Raw genomic sequence first — 19,425 nt, forward strand, 5'->3', positions numbered from 1 at the left:
GACATTTTTGTAAATGCTCAGATTTTGATGAAAGTGGCATTTTGCAAGAGGGAGAAAACATTCTCAGAAAAAAATTCTGCCTGGCTGTAAGTGTATTACACTGACCAGCTGGTCCCTTCCGGACTGCTTCCTTGTCATCCCAAGCATGTAAGCCCTTGTCCCCGTCAAAAGTGGGCCAGTGTCCTAGAGAAACAGAATGCTTCCTTACGCCATTATTTAGCCAATGGTTCGTCTTGAACAATTTACCATCTGTCTGTCTGTCTCACAGGAAGGATCTCTCTGAGTATTAGTCACACGGGCCTCCCATTCACCACTTTTCTGAAATCTCTGAGGTTGTTTGTGATCTGTGAAACATCACATGAAGCCATGGCATTAATGCTAGTACAGACTGTCACCACTGGATTGTCCAAATCTTTTCCTGTCATGAAGTCAGGTCTGGTCACTTTGTCACATCCGTGCCTTTCCCTTGCAGGATATTCATTCTGTTTTTTTCACTGTATGAAATCCTTGCACGGATGGTCAGTATTCCTTGAATGGTTGGAGCCTTTTCTCCCCCGGAATGTGGTCATCTAGTTGGTGGGGCTCAAACAGCAAATCCCAAGTCCTTCCTACACAACTTTCCATTTGATTCAATTAGCTGAATCTTCAGAAATATTTTCTGCAATTTTCCTGTAACTTGGGTATTTGTAATGGTGTGAAAAAACTGCAGTAGAGGACTTTCATCCTCTACCATGCAGAAAGTCACCTGCTCCTTCTGTTTCTGGTGGCTGTGTTCTTCCAAGTTTCTGCCTTCTGTATCATTTTTGCTGAGCCACGCTCTACATTTTTTCCTTGATGCACCAGTAATACTTCTTGAATTGCACTGTCCAAGCACCCAGAAGTCTCTGTTTTATCCTCGGTGTTACCACTTATTCTTCCGCATCCTGACCGTCCAGGCACAGCACAGCTTTGCCGTGCCTTTGGCAGGGTGGTTTGCCCAGGAAAGCGGTCAACGCCGAAGGCTTTGGGTCGTGTGGTGGGTCAGAGGACAAGTCAACAGCAAGGCTGCGAGGACAGAAGCATGGGTCGGAAAATACTTTTCCTTGTTTTAACTGAATTAGGCAGCTTGGCAGCTATTTGGGGCAAACACCACCACCACCACCATGGGCGCGTGGGGTGGCCAGGCTGGCAAAACGCCCCTCTGCGGCGAGCGGTCACCCGCTAAGGGACACTTCAGGGTCACCTCGACCCCCTGCCAACCGGCCCGGGCCTAACGCCTCGCCGGGGCAGGCCGGGAGGAGGAGGAGGAGGAGAAAGGGAGTTCGGTGTTTTAACTACGGCGGGCGGCGCCGGGGTGGGGTGGGACCGTTGCTGCGCGGAACGCGAGCGCCGGGGGAACCGTTTCTAGCCGGAGCGGGCGCGCGGCCCCGTGGCGGTTGGCGCCGCGCAACGGTTCGCCGCGAGCCGCGCGTGGCGGCCGAGGCGGGGAGGGGCGGGCAGGGCGCCATGGCCAGGGTGGCGAGCGCCCTCAAGACCCTGCGGAACCACTGGAAGAAAACGGCGGTTGGGGGCTGCCTGCTCTCCTGGGGGGGCAGCTGGCTCTATGGCAAGCACCGGTAACTACCGCCGGGCCGCGGCGGGGGGCCGGGGGAAGGGCGGGTAGAGCGCCTCCGCCCCCCGCCCCCGCCGAGGCCCCGGGGGGATGCGGCGGCCGCGGGAGGTGCAAGGGGAGCTGCAGCCCTTCGGGGTGATTGCTGCGGCCGCTCCGTCAAGTCGCGGTGCTGTAAAGGCGTAAATTCCTCTAGTCGCTTCTGATGTTGGCTCTGCAGTGGCAGAGCAGCTTTAAACAAACTTTGTGTCAAAGTAGCTTGAGTCTTTCTTTGGGTCAGCTGGGGAGGAGAAAGATTTTCCTCTTCTAACTTAAAAATGAAGTCAACCACACGTATGTCACTGGGTTGCTTGCTTTTAAGCAAAATTATGATGATGAATGAAAATGTAGGCCCTGTACGTGCAGATGACTCCACTGATACGAATCACTAGTAGCTGAATGGAAACCAGCCTCATGTAGAGAAGGAGGTTATTATGGGATTGTGGTCACCTGCCCAGGGGCTTTCCTGTCTGCAATTGTTTTTATGGTGTCAGGTCTCCTGAAGATGGGCAGATTTTTGTCGTGTGAGAGTTTGCATCTTCTGAGATGCAGCAGCAGTTGCGCAGACTTCTGTAGTGTCTGTGCTCTGCTATTGTCACCAAGGTAACTGGAAGAAACTCAATTACTGCAGTAACTATATTGTAACATAAATCATTAGATAGCCGGGTATCATTTCTGCATTTGTTATCTGTGGACCAAATGCTCCTTACAGTAGTTAAAATCCTAGTTTACTGTTTCTAAATAGCTAGGCCTATATTTTAATCTCCGTTCTTTAAGATTAGAGTTAATATACTTGACCAAAATGCAAGTGTAGTCAATTTTTTAAAAATGTTCGTTGCTATTGTATCTTCTGTCATTACCTTGGGTCTTTTTAATTGTTAAGCCAGGATTTTTTAACAGTGTGCTTTTCTGCTTACATTAAAATACTACCAAAGCCTCAGTGGAAAACTTAGGAAAATAAATCTGCTTATGGTGTGTGTTATACTTTCCTTCTTTGTTTATCTCTTTTTGCCTGGGGACTTTAGCATTAAATCAGCTTTGTTTTGAATGATACATCTGCTCTACTTGCTTACTTCCTACCTGAAGCATTAAGGCTTAGCTGACTGCAGGCAAACAGCGAAAAATTATCCTGACATTTTTTTTTTTTTTGAGTAATTGCTGGCAGTTTATGATAAGATGGAAAATTACTTCAAGCAAGCAAAAACGGTAGTAACAGATCATGATTTCATGCATATGCCTGTAAGGGCCAACACAGAAAGAAGTGCGGTGCATACTGCTGTGTTGTAAGTAGAAGTATCTGTTCTAAATAAGTTGATTTTTTTCGATGCCTTCCTGTAGTTTCAGTGAATCTCTGAGCTTACGTCCAATTTGGTTCTAAAGACTTGAACTTTGATAAAGTAGCAACATGTATCTGAGTAATTATTTGAAGTTCTGTCATTCTAGATATCTCTTAGCCAGACTAAGCTTAACAGCCAAAAATTTATATACAAAACAAGGAGGAAGAAATTCTTCAGGAGCACTCACAGAAGAGGTTAACTAGCAGGTCAGAGCATCCTCTGATTTTCCCATGTACCCTGCTTATGTAAGTTGCCTCTTTATTGGTCTTCTCTTGCCACAGATACTAATGGCAGCGAACAAAGTGCATTTCAGACCTGGGTACTGTAGAGCTACTGAAATAGCACATTAAGGAAAAGACTAAATCTATTCATTGTGCATATGCAGAATGGTCACTCGAGGAGACATAGGAGCAGTGTCAGACATAGCTAGTCTCTGCTTTTTGTCTGTTCTTTCTATAAATTTATGCGCCTATATACTGTTGGTTTCAGTTGTGTTCATTTTCTGTGTAGTTCCCTTTGTGCAGGACCTATGAAAACAAGTCAAGGATCAAGGAGAAAGTGAAACTTACCACAGGTTTTATGCTGTCAGCTAAAAATGAATGAAGAGGAAAATATGAAAGCCAAAAAAAAAGAAGGAACTTTTGATATCTAAATTTAAGTTCTCAAAGGTTATTGATGTCAAATGTAGGCACAGTGCTTTAACCCAGAAAATGAAGTAAAAAAAATAAAATGTTTACATACCCCATTCTTAAGTTTCACCTTTTATCCAGTTAGGATAACACAGCATTTTTGTACGATGCCGAAGAGATGCAAAGTAAGAAATCCCGTGATGACAGACTGCTCTGTGTAATTTCATATAGCCTCAAGCACTGCTATAAAGTACTATTTTCAGAGGTTTAAATACTGTTTGTATAAAATGACAACTGTTTAGCTGTTTCTTGATCTCTGTGGAAGATTGTTTCTGCCAGGGCATAGAAAAATAAGGAGTTACAGAAGAGTCTAATGGTAAGAGTGCAAAAATACAAAGGGTTTCGCACCAGCCCCTAGAGATGATTTTATCTTGTGACTGCTGGATAATAGGGATCTCTGTTGGCAGCTTCTGTTTTTCCTCGAAATGTGGATCCCCCCCCCCCGCCTATGTTCCCTCTATCCCCAATTTTTTTTTTTTTTTTTTTTTTTTTTTTTTTAATACTAGTTATGCTGGACAGCATGAGAGGTGCCTTTAGCCCCATGCACTAACTGCTCCAGGCAACATTTTAAGTGGTTAATAAGAGAACCACATATAGGCCATGTTAGCTGTAAGGCTTGCTGTTATCAACATTTGAGGCTGAATTACTATGCATGAGGCATACTTGGTTAGACTTATATTTGTCCTTTTAGAACAGATTAAAGGTTTAGTGAAGCCTGGTGCTTCAGTTTCTGGAATTACTGAAGTTCCTGATGATAGGGCTTGCTTTAGCATGGCATCAATTCAGATTAGCCTCTGAGTTGCAGGAATTAGCTGTTTGAGGTGTTGCTCATTCCTTTGTAGCTGAAGAAAGATTTCTCTCTGCCCTTGGCTTTTCCATCCTTGTGGATTTTCTAATGTATTACTCTTTCAAAGAGATCATTTAGCTTTTTTGGCTTCTCAGGGTTCATGCTTGTTTCGGATGTAGAAGCTATGATGCATCCATATGATGATTCCAGTCGACCTACTGGAAATAACAACCTCTCCTGCAAATAAAAGGCAGCTCTTCTGAAGTCAGTCTCTACAAGTCCAAAGGGACGGAATAGTTCTTGAGTACTTGCTTATGACTTTGGAGGATGCTACACAGGCAGATCTGGACAAAGAGAATGTTACATTCTCCAGACTTGTTCCCTGTGCCTCTTTTCCTGTTGCAAAATGGACCTACGTGTCTCCTTCCAGTCATATCACAGGCAGTACTGGGTTACACTGTGATCAGTGTGTTAATCTTTCATCTTTGGAGACATTTGTTCAAATACTGACTGATTTGAAAATAAGTTTTTCTGAGGTGAGGAGAAGAATAAAGAGGAAACCTTGTGTTGATTCTCCCTTCTCTCCATTTGAAATTCAGGCATTCTGAATATGTAGTGTAGTGGGACATGCCTCTTCAAAAGAGACAGTTCTGGAAGTGGCAGAAGTTTTTCTTATATAAGCTGATGTGTGCAGTAAAGGCACTAAAACCCCATTGCTGTTCTTACAAAACCTTGGTGAACTTTAAATCTCTTCTAATGAAATAATATGCTTAAAATATCTGAGTTCCTGCATTCAGGGTAGAGAATAGCCTTGTAGTAGTGGAAAAGTAAAAGAAGAACTCAGTGTTGTCACATATGAGGTTGTCTCCTTTTAATTTCCGTGGATTATGTGAATTCATGTATTAGCATGAATTTAGTCTAGCACATCGTATTACAAGTATGAGGGAGTTGAATTCAATATACTATGCTATATGCTTATACACAGTATAATTTTATATGTAATTATATAGCATAAATCTGTTTAAAGTCGTGTGTATCTTTACGGGAGAGTGATTACAGATAAAGTAATAAGCTTGTTTTGGGAGTTTTTTTTTTTTTTTTTTTTTTCCTAATAGGATGAAAAAAGGGCATTCAGCTTAATACTGGCTGTGTTCCTGTTGAGTGGCTGGTAGTGTTCATTGACTTACTTGATATAAGTAGTCATAGCATAAAATTCAAATTCAGCCTTTTCTTGAAATGTTATTTAATTGACAAAGAAAATAGCAAGAAGGTACCGTAAGATTATTTGAAAATTTTCACCAAACTTGAGCTCTTTTGAAGCTCCTTTCACTTTCTTAGCTCATGTCCCGGATCATCTCTCCTGAAAAGAGCTGTTGCTACTGTTTATATGTCCAGACGGTGCAGTGAGTCACCAGCTATGTCAAATCAGCAGAAATTTAGTCTTCTCCAGTGTGCTGAGCATCTGCTAAACTGATTGTGGACTTGGCCAGACTGTTACCGTTGATTAGGTGATCATCACCATGTCAAGATGGAGACTTTTATGTTGTATGGAGGCAGTGGACCCCTCAGATGCTTAGCTTAACGCTATGTATATTAAAGTGTTGACTTTATACATAGAAAATACTGTAAAGGCTTATGGGTCTTTGACTCTGTGCCAATTATCTGAATGTCATTGTTATCTGTAATTTGATTGCTAGTTTTTGTCTATTTGCCAACTGATAATTCACTTCACCTCTCTGCATACCTCTTCCTGAGTGACCAACTTTTTGTTACTAGTTTCATCAAAAATGTTAAGCATAGATTCTAAGTTTTGGAGAGGGCTGATGCAAACTAAGATTTGACTCATGTCTTTCTGAAATCAAGCTGGGAGTAAATTCTTATACCAAGCAGAGAGTGGTCTTGCTATATCGGAAGCGGTCAAAATACTCTTTGATAACATAAGCTCTCTTTTAAGAGTTCTGTTATAGCTCTTGAGCACTGGTACTATGTGCACAACTTTAGTCAAGCGCCCCTCTGGGATATTCACAAGGCAGTGTGTTTTGATCCATACATCGAACTTGAGTACTTTCAGGCTTCTTGTTGCCTGGATGTACTTGGTAGTCTTAGCTTTAATGCTGATAACCCTTTTGGAAATGGGATCTCATGTCTGAACTTCTCTCTACGTTTGTAATATGGCTGCTTCTAGGAGAGTTGCTTTGGTTAGATTTAAGATATAGGCTGACTCTTGCTGCTGCCATGGGCCTCAAACAGCTTATTCAGTCTGAGTTTGCTGTCTTCTGCTTGTTGTGTTTATTGCTGCCATGATTAAGCTTTCTTCATGGGAATCATCCTTTCAGCCCCAACTTCTGCTGGCACTTGTGAAGAGGATGCATTCTCAACTGGAGAAGCATACATACTAAATTGTGCAGATCTCTATGTGCAAGTGTTAATTCCCGATTTTGGCTGAAAACACTTATGACAGAAGCAATGGTTACCAGTCCTGTGGTGGGGATGTTGAAGACATAAATCAGAACAGCCACAATTCAAGCAGTCCTTACAGATACAGGACTGTGACAGCCCCGTATGTTCTTGTATAGCTGCTGTGTGATGAATTCTGGACAGTTGTTCGCTCTTTCCTTCTATGTTCTTTTGTTACTTTGGCATAGCCCTGTGTTTGGTGTTGAGTTGTTCTATGGGTTCTGAGCCTTCAGGCAGCTTTCATGCATGAAATGTTTATGGACTCCTTTATGTTTCTTCAACTTGAGTAAAGACGATGGGAAGAGCTTAGTATCAGAACAATTTCATTTCAGTAGAGAGAAGAAATGAACTGCAACACATGTACTGAGGTGTCTAAATGATTTTCCAGGGTTTGTTAGTATAAAATACCTGCCTACTCTGTTCTCTGAGGGCTCTGTGCTGTGGTGGCTGCAGACCTTGCAAGACTGCCTAAAATCTTTGCTGATTTGTCTTAAGCTGAACCTAGTGACAGAACTTGGACTGTTGTTGTTTTCTTATACCCTATTTCTCTTTCCTCTGCCTCCCAATTTTTTCTGTTAGCCCAGTTGTAAGCCATGTAATGGTTGATTCTGACAACAGGAAAGCAGCCTGGATTGATCAGTAGATGCTGTATTGCACATCTGGTTTGCTTTAAGGCATAAGTTGTATCTATAGGCCTAAGGGAAAAGTAAAGTAAGAACTGATTTTTAGTTTGCTCTGGGTATGATGCTAGTCATAAGAAATCTTCGTGTGTTCTTTCAGGCAGTACAGTAACTTGATCTGTAATTTTCCTCTGCCTTCTCGTGTTGAAGTGTTACTGATACTGCTTTGTTTCTCTGTATTGCTAGTCAATAAAATATATATATAAAAAAGCAAAATTTTATCTTTCTCATTAAAGTCTCTTTTATTCTTGGAGCAGATAAGCAGACAAATAATCTAATATATATTGAGGCAGAAGACTAAAAATGTTACTTTTTGTTATTTTTAATATTTTTGTAGCTGTATTTAATAGTTAGTTTGACCTAGACCTGCAAAGGCCTTGCAAGCTCACAAACTCACTTGTGGGATTCCAGGTCACCACATAGGGTAAACAAAGGCAAGAATTGTAATACAGAAGGAGTGGTGTTCTCACCTGTATGTCTATTTCTGCCTTTTTTTTTTTTTTTTTTTTTAAGATAGTTGGCCATTTAAATAACATGTTAAGGAAAGAAGATTTTCTGCTAATCTGAAATTCTTCAACTAAACTTAAAACAGTATATTTCCTATGGAATCAATGGGAAGCCTGTGAATGTGGCTAGGATGGCCTGCGATTCCGTGCGTGGTGTTTTACTGGAGAGAAAAGTAAGTCATCTGTAAATTACTGGACAGTGTGTGGTTCTTATAGTTTGAGAACCTAAACCTTTCCTTTTGACACCAGAATGAAGTGCCTCAGACTGGACGTTCTTCTTTCTCTAAGTGCTTTAGTGCAGAAGAAAATAAGCTGAAAGTGACCTCTGAACTACCAAGCCTGGTTTTTGTGGTTCAGCTCACTCCACTGAGCTGAAACAAGCTTGCGTCCTTGACTGTTGCATTGAGGATCTTTGCAGGTTGGGGCAGACAGCACAATCTCTTTTGCTTACATTTGAAAAATTGCCCTGGACTCAATTTTAAAAGTGATTAACACTAGAGCATAAGGTTGCAGGTTCCATGAAAACATTGCTGGCTGACAATGTGACCCAGTTTGATCTCGGAACAAAACAGCGTCAATGTAAAATAAACGGATAACATGGATTTGGCTAAAAGTTGGTAATAAGGTTAGGACAGCAATTCTCATATGCAACAGCTGTGGTCCTGTGCAGCCATCAAGTGATAGTGAGGTTTCTTCAATACCCCATAATAGTTCAGCAGTACATATCAAAATTGCAATTGCTGAGCATTTGCTCTGTCCACATGTAGTCACAAGGAGAAAAAATAAAGTCACTATATAAGAACTTCTAATTAGTACAATGTGGGCTTGTTAGCCTATAATGCGGCCTTAACTGAGCTGGAATTAGCTGTGGAAATTGTACCTAGCTTGATATGCAAACCTTTTCATAAGGAGAGTTATTTTAACCAGTACTCTTTCCTAAAATTACAGCAATTAAAAACACCTGTCTCTCCTGTAAGTAGTATTTCTGGTTCTTAATACAAATGACTTATTGCAGAGGTTTTAAAGAGCAAGTATTAAGTTTATGCTGCTTTCCTAGACAATTGATTTGCATTGTTTTATTAATTTTGGAGTATATTATGCTGACTATACCTTTTTTAATTGTATCGGAGACTTTTGTGACGGTAATGTACTGTCTTACCAGGAATTGCCAAGGGTAAGTTGATGTATTTTTTTCAATTTTAGCAAGGAGTGGGAAGTAGCTTTGGTAGTTAGAGGACAGGTAGAATTTTTGGCGTTGCAGAGTGACGTTCCTTTTCTTGTCTGTGAGACCCAATAGGACTTCTTTTGGTCTGAGAAAGAACTGGATTTTGATTCTTGCTCAGTAGTTCTGTCTCCAGTTGATTTGTCAGCTGTGCCCTTCCTGCTGCCTTGCTAATGCTATACATCAGCAATGATAAGAACAATAAGAACAAATAGTAATCTGGAAAGCTTTTCTTCTTCTTCTTCTTCTTTTTTTTTTTTTTTTAATGATATTCTGCAGCATCTCCAATACTGGTATTTTCTTATTTACTTTTAATCTTAACTGAGGGGGGTTGAGTGATTCTCACCTCTCTTGAGTTACTGCTTTACACCATCTTCAGATCTAGGTGGGTGGTAGGTGCTGTGTTAATTTGACTTCAGCTCACAAACCAATGGAGAAGGGAGCTTACATTTGTAACACACAGAGATTTAAGTCCATGTAAGTTACACTTGAGGCTACTGTAAATCCTTTCTATACTGCCAGAACATTAAGTAGCTTCAGTGTAAATAACAGGCAGTTTTAACATTTTTAAAAAAGCTTAGATCTTGAGTACAGTTATGTGGCAATTTTAAAAAGGTCACAGTTATATAGTGTCTTATAGCTTATGTAATCTTAGCACACTTGAAACACTGTGTTTTCTACTTTACAATATAAAGGGTATTTGTACGCACATGCTGAAAAATTTTATGCATATGTGCTTCAGTGGGTGTGTTTTATCTTTGAAAATATGTTAAATAGGTCTTAACCTTGTTTTTTTAATCTCAGGGCTGTCGAAGCGTATATAAGAAAGGAATGCACCTACTTTTGAAAAATGAGCAATTTGTTTTAAACTTACTCTGCCTAATATCCACTCTCTATTTTGTCTTGCCTAATAGTGATAACCTGCTACGAAGAGCTGCATGCCAAGAAGCCCAGGTAATAGCATTTAAAGTGATAAAATTAGATTAACCTCCCCCCCTTATCTTGGTTGTGCAGGGCTCCTGAGATGTTCCCAGCAGGCCCTCTCTACGTGACAAGCTTTGTAATGATGCCATCTGTGTTCCTTTGCTAAAGTGCCAGCCGGTGGACAACACCGCCAGCCACCAGCTGGGGTACTGTACCTGTAAAGTTCTGGCTCTGCTGCTGCCATGGACCGTGCAGTGGTATCATTAGGGTGATCTTAGTTACTGCTCCAGCTACCTCATCCTTCAGTTCTGCAGGTTAATTACTCTGTGCCTGTAAAGTTCTGGTTGAAAGGTGATTTGTTGACGTGACTGAAGATTGAAACATCAGATCCACCATAATGGATGCAGTATGTGCAAAGGTAGTGCAAGCTGCTTCACATTAATGCTGAGCTGGAGAGACCTTACCCTTTTGCCGTCAATCTAGAGTGCCTTTGTCAAAGAAACTAAGCATGAGGACTGACCTAGCATTTTTGAGACCTATGCACTGGGAACTAAATGGAGATCATTCAGTCTCTGATTACTGGCAAGAAAACTAATGTTCTGAGAGAGGGAGGCCTAGTTGTTCTCTGAGGATACTGGCTGTTGTTTTTCTAGTTTGTGGTCTTCATGGGCAACAAGCAGTGGGCAAATTTCCCCACTGTAATATTCCCATAAATAAATCTTTCCCTTAATAAGCATTCTTTATTGGTGCAGGGGCTGCAGTTCATAATTACATCTTAGCACAGATACCATTAACTCTGCTGATTACTTCATTGATACAGTATAGGATTTTAAGTCTTTCTGCCTCCTGCAAATGTGTCTTTCTAAACCTGCTTCTCCCTGCCAAAACTTAGAGGTTTTGCAGGTGTGATACACTGCTATGTACTAGGATCTAAAACAAAAAGTTAAAATTTTTTTTTCATTAAAGAATCTTGCTTGAGATTTCCCTGCTTTATAACTGTAATGCACCTGAAAAATCCCAATTTTAGCCTGCCAAATGTTGAGGGAAAGATGTTCACAGCAAATTGCTCTGGGCTGTGGAGCTTCTTCTCAGAATTGATACAACAAAGCTCAAATCTCATGGAAGAAAAAGAAAGACCTTTTTCATAAATCATACCTTCAGAGTCAGATGGAATTCCAATTGATAATGTCAGTTGTTCTTGACTTTTGTTTTCTGTATTGATTTTCACTGCTTAGATATCAAGGTGATAGAAGTTCTTTGTATCACCAATAAATAGCAGTTAGTACCTTGGTATCTATTTGGTCAAGGAGGTTTTATCAATGTGTATAAATGGGGGGGATGATGTAAAGAAGACAGAGCTAGACTCTTTTCAGTGGTGCCCAGGACAAGATGAGAAGTAATGGGCACAAAATGAAATACAGAAGTTCCATCTGAACATTTAAAAAAAAAAAAGTTATTAAAACAATTTCTAGAATTGTGCATTTTTTAAATTTCCTGTCTTAAAAATTAGAATTTGCTTTAGAAATAATACCCCTATATATAACATAAATACCGAAGTATATACCATAAAGACATGATGATGTCATTACTCATAAATTGTTTATGAGTATGAGCCTTGGTAGGTTGGTTGTTTAGAGTAAGCAAATACATCACATTGTACCCACCCAAGTGAGTATTTCATTGTTTCTACCAGCTGTAACATGCCAGAGGAGTATTAATGAAGTCTCTATGTTTCTTGATTCTCCCTCTTCAACAGTTGCAATAAAATAAATCAGTGGGGTTTTTTCAGCTGTTTTTTGACTAAAGCTAAAGAGCTATTGATTTCTTCCTCTTTCTTTGACCATTCTTTTGCCTTCAGCAACTTTTCTCATCCTTTTTCTTTTCTTGAAGAAGAATTTTGAATGTTTTAAGGTACATATCCAGCTGCATACTTATTTTAATAGAAATTTCCTCAGCAAAGTGTCAAGTGGAATTCATCTCAGCTTTGAACAGCCAGTGATCACTACAGTCTAATGTGCTTTGTGTACAGCATCCGCCTTCTTCAGTATGAAAATTCCTGCCAGAGGATTGACTTTCAAGATAAAGCGAAAAGAAGATGTGGACAGTTGTCTCTTTGTCTTGGGTTTAGTGCAGTAGTCTCTTGATCCTGCTTTATTTTGGGGGCTTCTGGATGGTACTTCTGAAGACGTTGTCGTCCTTGTGCTCATAAAAACAGGTTGATTTGGTGTGGTAGTGGGGATGCCTTTAGGTGAGGTAAGAGAGTTTTACAGAGGGGGAAGTACCATGTGGAAGCCTTGCCTTTTCTTGCCTCTTTCTGTGTGGAAAAGCTATGGAAATGTGTAAAACTTGCTAGAATGTCCAAAAGTGCATGAAGTTACTCCCAAATAACTTAAAAGGCACCTACTCAAAATTGGATTAGATATTGAAGAGGAATTCCTTAATTGTTTTAGGAAAACAGTAGGAAGGAAAGGTTTCTGAAAAACAGTGAGCTTGCTCGTTGGTCAGGCTTGCTCATTCTCTGATGATGGTTCTTTCTTATCTTCAAACATAAGCATAGAAAATACAAAAGTGGGCAAAAGAGAGATAAGAAATGAATGGCAGATGTGGAAAAAGATGTCCAAAAAAGGTGAGAAACAGATGTATCAGAATTACGTAAGGAAGGAAAATCAAGTAACTTTAGAATCAAGAATAGTTTCCTGTATCTCTGTTCATGGCAGAAGATTAGGGGTTGACGTAAAAGAAATGGTAGTGAATCATAAAGATGAGGTCAAGGTTCCGTTTAGCGATGATATTAGCTGTTGCTCAGTGTAATGATCCCTGAACAGGAGACGTGTACAATGATGGGAGATGGAAGTCATTTATCATTTGATTGTCATGAGGATTGAAGCCCACTGACATTTGTGGGAATTCATTATTTTGAAGTGTTTTACCAACATGCTTAGAAGAGAAGACTGAACTCCATTCTTCTTTTTCTCTTAGGCTTTTGGCAACCAGCTGATTCCTTCGAGTATGCCAGTGAAGAAAGCAACAGTGTTCCTGAACCCAGCAGCTTGCAAAGGGTAAGATTCCCCATCCCCTACACTCCTATGTGAGACACTCTTTCCTGTATTTCGAATTTGCCATTCACTATAAAAAAACAGACAAACTTTTTAGCTCCTTTTTTGCCTTCCTGTGATGCCAAGCTGGTACTATAGAACTATTACAAAATTTTAATTGACCAAAAAATAGTGGGTTGAGAAATAGAAGTGGATGCTTGAGTTGAAAAGAGTTCCAAATCATTTTTTTAAAGGTTTTCCTTTATCTTGTGTTAGAACCTTCATCACTGCTTTTCTATGTGACACCTGTTTTCCTCCCAAAGACTATAGAATTAGAGCATGGCCTTGATTTCCTCAAGGGCTGAAGTTAGCCAACAGTGATCTTATTTCAGGTGTAAACCTGCCCTTGCAGGGGATGTGCTTGCAACCCAAGAGGCTAAATATCAGCACAGAACAAAACTCCTAGGCAGGGTTGGCTGCCTTTTTTTGCATATGCATTAGCAGAAAAACAGTCATCTTGGATATGATACCTGTCTGTTTCTGCTGATCAACTAAGCCCCTTATCAGTTTTATCTCTGTAGGGTTTCAGTAGCAGTATCAGGAGAATGATTTATCTGACATGGAAATGCGTGGACTTGCATGTTTTTGTTCTGAACACCTATGGCTGAAAAATGCATAGAGCTATTAAATTAAAATCCCCGACTTCTAGTCTCGTGTTTCTGCTTGTTGTAAGTAATTTATAATTAATGGCATAGTTATTTTAGTACGCAGTTACTGGCATAAAATGCATAAGTCCTTTAAAAGAAGGTCAGGTAAAATTTTGCTTCTGAACTTAATAGTATGTAAAAGTATTTTCTTAAAAATTCTTTCTGAAAAGCTAGATTGGTGTCCTTGTGGTTTTAAAGCCTAGTGCTCTGTAACAAATTAATTTTCTAATAAATTTCTTTCTGCAGATCTCGTTTTGATTTTGTTTAAAATTATTTTTGGAGAAGGTTAGATAACCTCTTCTGCATTTATTAAAACTGGAACAAAAAGCTGACATATCTGAAGTATAAGTCTAGAAAATTAATACGTTTCAACCAAACCAATTCTCATCTTTCCTGACTGACAGGCTTACTTATTATGTAAATTGTATGTTCTTTTCTTAACTAGATTTCTTATTCATATGTTTCCTTCATTTTTAATTTTTTAGTCGCTAGACTGATTAAATAGATCTTCCTCTATTTCTTCTAGCAAAGCCAGGACCCTTTTTGAAAAGAATGCTGCTCCAATTTTACACTTATCGGGCTTGGATATAACTGTGGTTAAGGTAAGAACTGAGGTTATGTCACACAAACATATGTATTGTATAGTCTGCTATGCTTTCTCTTCTGTACAATTAAATTTTGGATGCATTTGAAAATCTCAGTTGTCTGTAGGCGTCTGGTTGGAGGAAATAAATATGGAAATTTTAAACTGGTACTTAATCTTTTTCTTTTAATTGAGAGTTAATTTGGAGACTGTATACAGAGTTTAAATTTCAACTAAAATGGTGTGTGTATATGTGTATATGTTTTTATGGCAGCTCTTCTGTAACTATCAGATAGGGATATCTCTAAATATATGGGTACTGGCTGGTTGTGCATGGACTTTGCTCTTGAAATTGTCAGTTCTTCTTGAGCTTGCTGAATTCAGAAGTGAAGAACTTGGACATGCTGTGGAACTCTTCAGATTAATTTATAAATCTTTTGTTTTCACATTAAAAATATTTCAGCATATCACCGAGTAATTTAACATTCCCATCAGGAAAGCAGAACTTGAGGTATAAATGGTATGAATTTGCAGAGACGTTTTTCTTGGAAAGAGAACAAAAAGTAAACATGAAGGAATTCCGATCTCTTTGAAGGTGTTTGAGGCTATGATATGTTGATTGTTTAGCAGTCATTATGTCCTGGCGATAACTAATAAATATCTGTCTATCTTGGAGTCGTCTTGGTGAGGCTTTGTTTAGTGTTAAACTCCTGTTTTTATTAATGCAATTCTCTGTTCATTAAAAATATTTAGTCCTAAGAAATCCTCACCCTAAGAGAAAAATTTATTCTTGAAAACTTTGAACTGATACTTTGTAGCTTCCGACCTGGCAAGTTATTAAAACAGGACTGGGCCGGTAACTGGCACATCCGTGAAAAAAAGATTGGTTTTGCAGAAAATAGTTTTGATGGTTTGGTAAGTCAGTAAAGTCTTTTCTGCAACTGTGGGCTCTGCTAACCTGCCACTGAGCAGCAACCTTTTTCTGCATTTGATTCTGTCTTTCAGAAGAGACAATGCCATGATCAGGACCTCTTTGGCTGTTAATGATGATAGGATTTTTCCTGCAAGAGCGTGCCAATATTTGCTTGTGTTTTATTTAAATATAAAAGTATATGAAAGTTTGATTATTGCTGGGACATTCTAAATCTATTGAATGAGGTTTACTGTGATGTTTCACTTACGCTTTGTGTGTATGTGCTTCCTTGCTTATATTCTTTTAAGCAGTAGACTTGCTTCATAAGCTGAAGAGATTTCAGTGAGTATAATGCAAGACATGCAGAGTACTCGGTACTATGTGAGAAGTAGTATTAAGTAAATGGTTAGATGACTCTTTTCTTTCTATAGAAGAGAAATCTTAGAAATGGTCACCTGAATTCTCATATATGGGTTTCTGTTTCTTCAGACTGATTATGAAGGACAAGCAAAAAAGCTGCTGGAACTCATGGAAAATACAGATCTGATCATTATTGCAGGAGGGGATGGCACGGTACAAGAGGTACTGTAGGCGCTCTCTCCTGGTTTCTTGAGAGTAGTAGTCAGGCTAAGGGTGAGAAGACTGAGTCTGTGTAATGTGACAACCTCACAGCAGTTCTCACTGGTGACTTACCCATTTCGGCATCTGTGTTTTCAGTCAATGCTATAATTTTCTGGGGTAGGAAAACTCTGGCAGGTGTCATTAGGCTAAAAGTGACCATGGGAGGACAGGAAGAGAGCAGGAGTGTTTGACATAACTGCCTTTTAGAATTTTATTCTGCAGCAACAAAGTTATCTGGGGAGACATGTTTCCAACTTTCTCTTTTTATGTAGTGTAGCTGTAATGGTTTAATTTTCAAAGTTAATTCCTAGCCTATCTGTACCCCCAGGAGGAATGCGTATTTTGCTAAATGGGAGTCAAATAATTTAAAAATTATGTGAGAATGATAACAAAGAATGGTGTATGTTCAATAAATGCCTATTATGAGGACAGTTAATCACAGGAGCAAACTACCAGTAGTACTAGGGGGGATAATCTCTCTTTCAACACAAGCTGTATTTTATTAAAACATGTCTAGAAATGCTAACTACTGGCTTTATAAGGGAATGGCTAAATGAAATGCAGTGGCTTTAAGAGAAAGTGGTCAAAGTATATCTGCTAGTTTCTCTTGGCCTTAGAATTGATTACTGTTAGTTCCACACTGAGCAATGCTATTGTTGCATTATGCAAAGCCATCTGGGTCTATTCAATGTTAGACTGTTTATGCTGGCATTGGTTGTGGTGCCTGTACACTCAGAACCCTGCTTTTTCCATCATTTTAGCACACTGAACGTGCATCCTTTCTTATGTGAGCAGCAAGAGATAGCATATTCCATGAAAGTAGATATTTCATAAGTCTTTTCTGAAGAGCAGATAAGTGTATGATTTTCATAGTTTTCTACTGTAACTGTAAAACAAAATTCGCAAAGCTGAGCATTTCAGCTGTTTTTGTGTTTTGGGATTTTTATTTTATTTATTTTATTTATTTATTAGGTCATAACTGGACTTCTCCGCAGAGCAGATGAGGTAAGGAAGTCTGTGATTTTTAAATTTTTGTTTGCTTATTTTTTAGGGGTGTATCTCAGGCACTCGTTGTGCTCTCTTGGCCCAGCTGTCTCCTACAGATACTGTTGCTTAGTAATCCCATGCCAGCTTTCTGCATAAAGAGTCAGCCACGCTAGTGTCCTGCAGTTTTTCACATTGGTGTTCATTCCCTTTCTCAGGGGGTGCAATGGCTCCCAAGCCAAGGCTTTGGGAAGTTTCCAGCTGCAGAGCAGGGATTGTTGAGAAGCCAGATGCACAACTTTCAAAGACCCGTGGACCAGCTGTGTATGCTGTTTTGTTTGGCAGAAGCATTGGGCAAAATACTTGTTTTCCTGTGTTTGTGTAAGCCTGAAACTGGATTCAGTTACGACTGTCCTCCTATTGCTTTATGATTGTTTGCCATTTTTTTCAAGCTGTGAATATCTATCTATGTAGATGATTGCAGAAAGCGAATCTTACCTTCTCAAGGTGGAATACTTATACTGGAAATGAGAGATTTTTCTTTTTAAAGAGGGAGGACAGTGTTCCCAAAACCTTGTGGCAGAAACTCAGTTAAATGATCTAGACACGAATATGATGATATCCTTGGCAGCTAGAATTGTATCTGTTTAGGCAGTTGCTTTGTTTGAATGTGACAAGAGAAACTCTGTAATCAAGCCAGTATTTTTAAAAGGGCACTAGCTGTATCAGTTCAGAGAAATACATTTTTTAAAATTTAATATTATTATAGTTGGCACATAAAACCTTTATAATCTAAAGAGCCTGGAAGAAAAGTATTGTAGGTTTTATTGTCCGGATGTAGTTTGCCATGAGCTGCAGTAGCGTTTGCAGTTGAAGTTCTATATACAGCACTGTTTTGGATGGGATACCGCACTGTAGTATTGCTGCTGTCTCACATACTGTCTTTGGCCAGAGAATTCTTGTCTTTTATATCGCTCTGTCCTGGAAATAAGGAACTGCAGTTTGGCCCCCTCACTTTGTGCTCTGCTCGCACCTTTTATTTGGGTGGGTCTTACCACTTTGTCTGAATAAGAAGAGCCTGTGCGAAGTGTTCTGGAGATGCTGTTCCTAGTAGCCAAGGGAGCAGAGCATGACTACATGAGCTGCAAATGGCCTGTCTTTTGCAAGCTATAAAACAATTCTGAAGAGAATGAAAGAAGGATGTTTGAGATGAATTGACATATAGGTGGTAGCAAGGAAGAATATAGAGAGGTAGCAAGGAGGAGTAGGTAGGCGTGAGGTGAGAGGAATATTGTTTAGCCAGCATGGATTTGCAGTATCATGGTGCTGCCAGTAGTAGCACCCAGAAGGGAGATGGTACATTGTGATTACAGTAGTTTACATTGATAATATCATGGTGTTGCTAGTAGTAGCACCCAGAAGGGAGATGGTACATTGTGATATACAGTAGTTTACATTGATTTGCTGACATGCTTCAAAAAGCACAGTTTATTAGGAGGTATGGTATAATAACTTTCTCCTTCAACAAGCTCCTTTGCTGAACTGTGATAGAAAAAATAGCATGGTCAGTGACTTCCAAAAATTAGACCTTCTGCTGCTTCATTATTCAGATGCTAGAAGAATCAATTAATTTCCTTTGCTTAACTGAGAAAATCTCTTTGCCATGCAAGGTTACTCTATCAAAGAGGGATTTCTGAAATGGTAAGTGAGATTCAGAACTTCAGATGCCACCATCAGAATTAAGAAAGATGGCAGATTGCTGACAGAATCCATACATTAGTACGTATCTGCCAACCTGCATATAACAATGCACTTAATGATTACAGAGAGCCCCTTTGTAACCAGCTGGCAATGGTGGGTTCAGAGATTCAGATGCCATGTTCTGAATCATTACATATTACTGCCTCATTTAAGGAAGTGCCTGGCTGCTTAATGCCAGAGGAGTGATATCAGACACAGCTGTGGTCTTCACACAGGAAGCTTCGTTTAGCTGATACAAATGTTAATTTACTCTCCTCATGCATCCAGGCTACCTTCAGTAAGATTCCTATAGGATTCATACCGCTTGGAAAGACCAGCACTCTGAGCCACACACTCTACCCTGAGAGCATGAACCAAGTTCAGTAAGTATGATATGTTTTTGAAAAGAGGCTTTTGTTTGATTTCAAGGAGCAGTGCTTTTAGGTAGTTTGATGCTTTCTTTTTCTACTTGATTACATTGGACTTGGTAGTCTCTGGGCAGAACCCGATGATTCTCTGGACTTGCCTGAATTAATGACTTCTAAAACTGAATAAAAATTAAAAGAACAAACTATCTGTATTATTAAAACACAAAATCATTTGCTGTAGCTAA

At 39.6% G+C, this 19,425-nt stretch overlaps 1 protein-coding gene across 1 annotated transcript in view; it reads left to right on the forward strand.

Annotated features, from left to right (window-relative positions):
- The first annotated feature begins 1,471 nt into the window (after positions 1–1,471).
- The window catches only part of AGK (acylglycerol kinase), a 34,519-nt gene continuing 16,565 nt past the window's right edge, over positions 1,472–19,425 (forward strand). The window contains exons 1-7 of the mRNA XM_062589883.1: positions 1,472–1,595; positions 10,220–10,259; positions 13,209–13,288; positions 14,498–14,573; positions 15,957–16,049; positions 17,061–17,093; positions 19,101–19,195. Of these exons, the coding sequence (XP_062445867.1) occupies positions 1,486–1,595; positions 10,220–10,259; positions 13,209–13,288; positions 14,498–14,573; positions 15,957–16,049; positions 17,061–17,093; positions 19,101–19,195 (527 nt within the window). The 5' untranslated portion in view covers positions 1,472–1,485. The remainder of the gene's footprint in view (positions 1,596–10,219; positions 10,260–13,208; positions 13,289–14,497; positions 14,574–15,956; positions 16,050–17,060; positions 17,094–19,100; positions 19,196–19,425) is intronic.

This window comes from Rhea pennata, chromosome 1, assembly GCF_028389875.1.
Source record: "Rhea pennata isolate bPtePen1 chromosome 1, bPtePen1.pri, whole genome shotgun sequence".
Lineage (NCBI taxonomy): Eukaryota > Metazoa > Chordata > Aves > Rheiformes > Rheidae > Rhea > Rhea pennata.